The sequence below is a fragment of the Lissotriton helveticus genome, chromosome 5_1 (assembly GCF_964261635.1).
Source record: "Lissotriton helveticus chromosome 5_1, aLisHel1.1, whole genome shotgun sequence".
In the NCBI taxonomy this organism is placed as follows: Eukaryota; Metazoa; Chordata; class Amphibia; order Caudata; family Salamandridae; genus Lissotriton; species Lissotriton helveticus.
The window spans coordinates 2,060,450,838-2,060,459,936 of record NC_136065.1 but is presented as its reverse complement, the minus strand read 5'-3'; the positions used below and the strand labels follow the sequence as shown (position 1 = coordinate 2,060,459,936).

The window sequence follows — 9,099 nt, the reverse complement described above, 5'->3', positions numbered from 1 at the left end:
AGGCATAAGCTAATACCATGCAGGAACCACTCCAGGCACATGCTAATACCATGCAGGACCCACATCAGGCATACGCTAATACAGTGCGAGAGGTACTCAAGGCATACACTAATGCAGGAATCATGCCAGATATCAGCCAGTGTTGTTCAGACTACCAATTATATCAATTTAGGCTTCGCCATCATGTGAATCCCTCCAACATTTGTAGCAATGTTGGATTTTGCACAGAATAATTTTTGTGGGGATTTGGTGGGGTTGTCGTGAGGTCATTCTGCAGATAAAGGCGGTTACTGTGTGGTATTCTAATACTGAACTTAGACTGGCTAAATGAAAACAACCAGGAAACACTCAGTTCAGTGCAGTAAATCTTTATTTTTGTAACAGTGCTTATTCTCTAAACAGAGTACTCCTCAGTATGGAATATTTGGTATCAAACAAAAAACACTCTTCCTGTCCAAGGAAAATCTATGCAGAATGATCACAGGTCCCAGCATGCATTGCCATTTCTGAAAGCAAGCCAAGACATTCTTTTCAGTAGACGTCTTCACACTGCCCCACGCCCTTCACAGTTGCACAATCAACATTTCCTATTTCTCACCTGCAAAAGCAATAGTTCACAATCCTTACATACCTGCTTTTGGGAACACAGAAGGTGGTGGTGGAGACAGGGGACAAAGAGCCCTGTGTGCAGTCAGATGTGAAGTTTCAGAACATGGGCTACAGTCCTGGTTGAGAGGGTGCCACTGTGGGCTAGTGCTAAGAGTTCTAGCACCCAATCAGTCATCAGGCATTCCACGCTTGGTTGTGATAATGAGGTGTACTGCTACTGGTGAGAGCGTTTGGGCGGAGCTAGGCACACACTGGTTATACTGCATGGAATGAGGTCACCTCCCAGTTTATCGGAAGAATCTTTCCTAGGCTGGTCTGTAGGAACATATCGGTGGGCCAGTGGTGAGAGCTCAGGCGTGCAGTCAGGAATTCATGAGTTCTAGAACTGTCTGTAAGGAATGAGATGGGCGGAAATGGTGAACACTCAGGGCTAAAGTCAAGAGTCCATGGGTCCAGGAGACATGTTAGTAGGAGATCAGGTGTGGGCCAGGGATCAGAACACAAGGACAGAGCCAGGACTCCATGGGTTCCTGATCCATCGGTATCAGACAAGGTGTGAGCAACCGATGAGAGCTCAGTGCTTTAGAATCCAAGGTTCCAGTCTTTCTCTGTGGGTTGCAAGATGCAGACTAGTGACAAAAGTTCAGTCCTAGAGACAGGAGTCTGTAGTTTCTACAGGAAGTATGGGCAGGTGGTGAGAACTCTGGGTAAGAGTTACGACATGTCTGTGAAACAAAGGTGTGGACCAGACAGGAGTGCTCAGGAATAGATAATGCTGTGATGACTGCTCATTGTGTTCAGAGATATGATCTTATGTGGGGATTCCATGGATTCTAAGCCTTCTGTAAATGCTGAAGTCTGGACTAGAGTGGGTTGGAGTCAGCAGACCATGGGTTTCAGTTCTTCTAGGAGAGATGTAAGTTGGTGTAAGGCTAAAAGCAATACTCATGGCAAGGGTTTAGAGTAGGTGGATTCCACACCTGTGTGAGAGAAAGGGTTTTCTCCCCAGGGCTGAGTCCTTGGGTTCAGACTTGTGTACAAGAGAAAGGGAATGAGTTAGTGAGAACTCTGGGCTGTATTTGAGAGCCCTTGGATTCCAATCCTTCTAAAAGAAAGAAGATATGGTTTAAGGAGATCCATTTCCAACTGGATTCCAGGCTCTGTATGATTTTCTTGGGGTAAGTTCTAGGAGACCAATTTTTCACAACAATGCAAAGGCCCTGTCAACACAAGGGAGCCAATCTAAAAGGGCATGCAAGTTCCACCAATGCTAGGGAGCGCTTGATAGGCATCAGTCAACTTTAAACTGATGCCAAAGGGGTTGTTATCCCGTGCCAGTGGGAGTTGGCCTTTGGTAATCGCGCTCAGTACGTGCCATGTTTACCTTCTTCATTAATCACACACCCACCTTCATCCATCTCCCAGTTCCACCAGGGTACAGAGCCTCATCCAGGAGTTGTGTTGACATTACTGTAGAGGTTGTCATGCCTGGAATGGTGAGCTATGAGGATGGAACTAAAGCACCTTGAAATTTAACAATTATGTATTGTGATAATGACTACATTTGGGGAATCAATGCAGCTTGTAGGAGAGTTGGCTCCCTTGCAGGGGAAGAAAGGCCCAAGGAAGGGGCTTTTGCAGGATGCAGGAATACAAACTGGCAAGATCTTAAGGTGGACATTCACCGTGTCTGGTAAGTGCTCTCTCAATGAAAGAAGTAATATGTATGAGCCTAACAAATGACTGAACTATGTAGAGTTCCTTAGCTGTACAAATACTGTATTACAGACAGGATGCTCAGTGAACACTAACATTCAGTGTATATTCACTGAGATGTACAGAAGCTGGGCGTTTAGCTCTCACTAGAGCAGGGCATATTCAAGACACATTGGACAAAGATATGGAGGTGTTCATTTGACACCAATGAGGCAGGGGACTCCAGACCTCTGCAAATTGTATTGGATACAGGAAATACATAATGCCATTTTCCCAAACCACACCCAGAGACCACCTGTACAAAATAGCTTTGTTGATGCTACCAAATCGCTTCACAATTTTAACAGGAACATAGACATTTTATTTGGAAAGAGCGTAGGTAGCGACCTCTATCCAAATCTTTGAACCAAAACAACAGTATTTTGGGGGACCTCACCACCTATCCCCACAGAACGCAACTCCTTCCGAGCCCCCTAATCTGGTGGCCTCCACGCCTTCACTTTGAGCGTTTTGGCTTCAGAGTGTAACATCTGTGGTCTTCTGCACCCAGTAAAGAAGCCTCAGTCGCTTGAGTCTCAGCCGCCGCTTCATGGGCGTACTTTGTATTGGAACAAGTGCTGGGAGGCACCCGCCATCTTTGTCTCTCACTTTCAGATCCATGTACATGAAATAGGACAGACAACAGACGTGAACGACACAGAGCACAAGATGACTGTCAGTGTACCGCAGAAAAAGGGAGACCTGCCCAAAATGCTCCACTTCAAGATGAACCCCACTTTGGAAGAGACAGCTATGTAGGAAGCAGCCAGTGAAGGAACTTAGTCCTACCAACAACTCAGCAAGGTTAAAGACAGCTTGACAGTGAGAGACTGTAGGGCAAGACCTTCACGCAACCTCCCTGGTTGATTCAATGCTCAGGAAGCTACCGAGATGCCTCGTTGATGATGGCCATGAACAATGCCCCATCTCTTCTTGGACAGTGCAGTATGTAGGGGCAAAGTCACCTTGCTAAAGGCATCTACCATTGAGGCAACACAGCACAGTCTATATGTGATGACACAGTGCTAACCGCTAAGAGTCACAATTTCAACTTCAGCAGAACAAACGTTGAAGGGCCGACTAATATAGGAGTCAACTTGCATAAAAAATGTCTTTAAAGTGACAGGGTCAAAAGGCATCTAGAGTCCTCTGCTCTTGCCCTGTTCTTGACCCTTTTGTTCAGTGATTGACAGGATGTGAATGAGACGAGAGTAATGAATAGCCATTGGGATCTCTTTCAGATGCAAGATGTTGCTTTCAAAGCGATATCCTTCATCAGGTTTCGTACCTCCGGGAACTACGGAACTGTGACATTGCCTCCCGTTTCTGTGCCTGGTTTCGTACGGGTGGCCTTTGCGTTCCACCAGATACGCCAAGTCACCACTGTCCAGGCCTGTGGACTTGGGAGTGTATGGGAGGCCTCTGCCTTTGGAGTTGCATGCGGTAGGTATTGGAGAATGTCTATCAATGGTGCTATATTGTTCCATTGGCTTGCTTTGGGTGTGCAAGCTCCTGGTAAAGCTCTGATCGGAGAAACCGGGGATAGGAGTCCTTCTCCATGAGTCCATAGATACGCTTCTGGGCCAGGTCGAAGCAGTTGCGTGTGGGCAGCAAGATGTTATGGTTTGTAACCTCACGGGTATTGGAGTCCAGGTTGACCTGAGAGAGAAGAATGAGACAAAAAGAGACAAGAAAAGGAAATTACATCACTGATTAGTTAAAGACATGGAAACAAGGCAGAATTGTTAGAGTCATACTGGATGGGACATGTCCTTAGGCAGCCATCTTGAGAGGTAACATATCAAACCAATTTCTATGTCTATCGCCTCATCCTCTCCCTATCCAACGAACCCAACACCGCCAGAAACAACTTTCGAGAAGGCATGGAAACAGTCGCCAAATGAATAAAAAACAGCTGCCTACAACTAAACACAAACAAAACGGAAGTACTCGTCATGGGCTCAAACCCAGGCTCCTGGAACAACAACTGGTGGCCCCCTGCCCTCGAAAGCCCGCCCACCCCCACGAACCACGCACGCAACCTGGGAATCATCCTGGACTCAGCGCTCAAAATGGACCGCCAGATCAACTCCTTTTCGTCCTCCTGCTTCCACACCCCCCACCTTCTACGTAAGACCTTCAAATAGATCCCCCTCGAACACAGAAAGACCGCCACTCACGCCCTTGTCACCAGCAAGCTCGACTACGGCAACACACTCTATGCCAGAATAAACAAAAACCTCACCCGCAAGCTACAGAACATCCAAAACACTGCCGCAAGACTGGTTCTCAACCTGCCAAGTCACTGCCACATCTCCCAGCACATGCACACACTCCACTGGCTCCCCATCGAAGCTAGAGTCACCTTCAAGATGCTAATCCACGCTCACAAGGCCCTCCACGACACCGGACCAGCATACCTGAACAGCCAACTCAAATTCCACGCACCCCAAAGGACTCTACGATCAGCCCAGCTCTCCTATGCCGTGGTCCCCTGCACCAGAAAGACCAGATCGGGAGGTCGCTCCTTCTCCTTCCGCGTGGCCAGTGCCTGGAACGACCTTCCGCTCCACCTCAGACAGATAACATCGCTCCCCATCTTCGCAAGGAACCTCAAAACTAACCCTGGGCAAAGCACTACGCTACGCTCGCGGAGTTTGCACGTAGCACAGTGCGAACATGCGGAGTGCAGCGTAGCGGTCATTTTGTGCTTGTTCGCGGTCCTGAACGTCATGTTCGCGACCGCGAGCAAGCAAAATGACATCCCGGCGAGATTCTCAACGCGAGGAGGTCAGGTTTCTCATCGTGAGTGGTTGCGCATGCTCGCGACCACTCTCAATGAGAAACTACCTGTTCGCGTTGAGAAAGCTGCCGCTCGAGTAATAATCTACTCGAGCAGCAGATAACTACAGCTCGCACTGTGCAAGATGCCGTTTTCAATGCTTGCACAGTGCCGGATGCTTGTCCGCACTGTGCAATCATTGAAAATGCATCTTGCACAGTGCGAACATGCTACTACCCAGCTCGCGTAGTGCTACGTGAAGTTCGCGTAGTGCGAAGTGCACTTCGCGTAGCTTCGCGTAGCTTCGCGTAGCGCTACTTCGCGAACTACGCCCACCCTTACTCAAAACCTGACTCTTCAACAGACCCCCTTCTTGATGGACTGGAACCTGCAAATTACCCCGAACTCCCCCAGCACCTTGAGACCCTTACGGGTGAGTAGTCACGCTTAACAAACACCTAATTTGATTTGATTTGATTGCCTCAGTGAAGTTTGGGATTTAGTTGATGGATACTTGCAGGTATGTAATGCAACTGTAAAGTGGGGTGGGAATTTTCAAACTACATCTAACCTGTAGAACTCAACTGTCTACAAAGATGCCTTCTGTGGAACTATTATGGTTCATCAAGTAATCTTTTTTACGCTTCCGAAACAATACCAAACGCTATGTGATGTAAGGCAGCTTTTTACAGAATGGTGATAGAGAATCTATCTCCCCTGAAACCTTCCTCCTCAAATTCCTTTCCCTTTCTGGACCCACTTGGTTTAACTCTGCACTGGAGAGTCCCGTGCCACTGCGTGCCCTGTGGCTCTGTGTGAAGGGACATGCCCTTCATTGTCAGTGCCACGCTGGTCCGACATGACTTGAGTCAGGTCAACTGGCTGCCACTGAATGTCTAGAACAAAAATCTAGCTCCTACATTGTATGTGAAGTATTTACGCACATACAATCTGCACGGTTACGAATATCAGTTTATGAACTAACCCCCAGATTCATCATGCTCCTCTTTTGCGAGTCCTTAATAGCGATTATTAAGGAATCGCTATTAAAGACTCGCAAAACGGGATGCATGTAGAAATCGCAAAATTAATAGCGATTTCTACTGCTTCCTTATTTGCGATTCGCTATTTGCTAATCGCAAATAAGGAATTACTCCCCATTCATTCCTATGGGCCAAAGACCCATAGGAATGAATGGGGAGTCATTCCTTATTTGCGATTAGCAAATAGCGAATCGCAAATAAGGAAGCGATTTCAAGGGTGCCAGGGTGTCCAAAGGACACCCTGTAGCACCCCTGAAATGGTGATTTACACTGGTGTTGCGCACACACATGTCCAAAGGACATGTGTGTGTGTAACATGCAACTTAGAAAAATGCACTAAAGTGCATTTTTCTAAGTTTTCGCTATTTACCACGAAGTCAGACTTCGCGGTAAATAGCGGCCAAAAATTGCGAATTCGCAATTCTAAAATGGTTCATGAATTGCATTTAAGGAATCTCAAATAGAGATTCCTTAAATGCAATTCTTCGCAAATTAGCGATTTCAAAATTTGCGATTTTTGCATTTGGGGTGATGAATCCCAAATGCAAAAATTGCGCTCGCAAAGGTCTGGCCCTTTGCGAGCCGATTTTCTGTTGATGAATCTGGCTGTCAGAGGCAGAAAACATTTTCCTAAATAATAAAATAGGTATTTGTAAAGAGCCATTTTACCATAGGTGCTGTAAGTAGAGGCATGGGGGAGGAGGTAGTGCAGCAGCACCCTCAAAAATAACCATGCTGAAGTACATTTTAATAGGTATAAAAACAAATGAAGACACTTAACTTGGTGGTGAGCATATGATAAATATTTGCTGAAACCCGATTCCCATGCAATATTGTTTTTGCGCTTCATAGTTTTATTAGTAAAATTGTACATCAGTGGCCACTTCGATGAAAGATGTGCTGTCTGTAAATGACAGTGCGCTGCCGCATCATGCTTTAGTAATATATTTGCGACAGCGTGCTCCAAAATGCACCACCGGCTACGCAGCACAGCCTTACCGCTTGCCTGCTGAATGGGCGTGGCTCATTTTGCTACACTTGGTCGTTGCGTGACTCTTGGATTTTTCTCACTCTTAACGACCTCTTGATTGCAGCCAGGGCCGGACTGGCCATAACGACACCAGGCATTTTCCCGGTGGGCTGGAAGGGTGGGGGCCGGTTTTGCAGCAGTGCTGCAATATTCGCCCCCTGCCACAAAACAGGCAGCAGTGCTTCTCATTAGCATACATAACCCCAAATCCCCCACCCACCTCGTGACCCCCACCCTTTCTCCGGGGCCGGTCCAGATCTATTTCTAGGGCTGGATTGGGTTCCCAGTCCAGCCCTGATTGCAGCACCTGCATGTTGAACATTGTTGCAGCATCACTGCACATTACACTGACAAACCTTTAAAGAATTGCCATGTTTCTCATAAAGTATTAACTTTAAGTTAAGTTATGAAGTCAGGTCTTGTTGCTACGACTAATATGATTTATTGAGCATATATGTGGATGTGGTAGGAACAAATGCATCTTTCTATGGATTCTAATTTCAACTAGTGTAGAGATCTGTTTATTACAGAGGTGCATGAAACCAGTAAAATACAGATATATGTATAAAAACCCTTCTCTGATTGTCTTATTACAGTCTGGTTGTGATATCACTAGTTATCTGTAACGAGAAAATGTCTTAACTACTCTGCTGTAATATGTTTTTACAGCTGAGTTGTGACATCACAGTGCCTGATGCCAGAGCCGGGAGGCCAAGTGGCAGAATCACAACAGGTGTTTAAACAGTCAAAACTCGGACTACCATTTGAATGCTTCCGGGATACTTTCTCCTGAAAATAAACAATCACTAAGAGAGAGGAGGAATTTATGGCAGAGTATTTTTTTGAACTGTTAGAGTTTATTATATAAACCCTGCATGCTACAGTGTATTTAGATGTCATGTTGTTAGAGCGGTTCCCATCCGCTAGAATGCTCTTACTTCCCATTCTCCTCACCAGCGCCATATTGGAGGTATGCTTTCTCGTTAGGGATCAATGCTGCTTTACTGAGACCGCTGCAGCCTCTACTTGATGACGCTTGCCTCCATTGAATCTGGGTTCTCATTATTCTTAATTCTACAGTTTCCATCATACCTCCATCTGCACTTCTATCTTGTAGTGCATAACCTTTGAAACGTTCTCATAATAATTTGTAAATGAAATCTAGTAACTGTCCACATGTGAACCGTTTGCTCGTAGTGGTAACTTGTCCTCATGTAAACCCCATGCTCTCAGTGGTAACTGTCCTTGTGTAAACTGCTTGCTCGCAGTGGTAACTGTCCTCGTGTAAACTCCTTGCTTGCAGTGGAAAATGTCCTCCTCTAAACCGCTTGCAAATAGTGGTAACTGTCCTCGTGTAACCCCCTTGCTCACAGCGGTAACTGTCCTCGTGTAACCCCCTTGCTCACAGCGGTAACTGTCCTCATGTAAACCGATTGCTCGCAGTTGTAACTGTCCCCGTGTAAACCCCTTGCTCGCAGCGGTAACTGTCCTTGTGTAAACTGCTTGCTCGTAGCTGTAACTGTCTTCGTGTAAACTGCTTGCTCGCAGCAGTAACTGTCCTCGTGTAAACCGCTTGCTCGCAACGGTAACTGTCCTCGTGTAAATCCCTTGCTCGCAGCTGTAACTGTCCTCGTGTAAACCGTTTGCTCGCAGCGGTAACTGTCCTCATGTAAACCGCTTGCTCGCAGCTGTAACTGTCCTCATGTAAACCCCTTGTTCGCAGCGGTAACTGTCCTGACGTAAACCCCTTGCTCATTTAAACGGCTTGCAAGCAGTGGTAACTGTCCTCATTTAAACCGCTTGCAAGCAGTGGTAACTGTCTTCATGTGCGCCCCTTGCTCGCAGTGGTAACTCTCCTCATTTAAACCTCTTGCTCGCAG

General features: G+C 46.5%; 1 protein-coding gene across 2 annotated transcripts in view; it reads right to left on the bottom strand.

Moving 5' to 3' along the window:
• Window positions 1-352: 352 nt before the first annotated feature.
• The window catches only part of LOC144756287 (regulator of G-protein signaling 3-like), a 456,864-nt gene continuing 448,117 nt past the window's right edge, over window positions 353-9,099 (bottom strand). The window contains exon 7 of one of the 2 annotated variants that reach the window (XM_078645947.1): window positions 353-4,023. In XM_078645947.1, the coding sequence (XP_078502073.1) occupies window positions 3,838-4,023 (186 nt within the window). In that variant the 3' untranslated portion in view covers window positions 353-3,837. The remainder of the gene's footprint in view (window positions 4,024-9,099) is intronic. The other variant, XM_078645948.1, reaches the window with a different exon arrangement.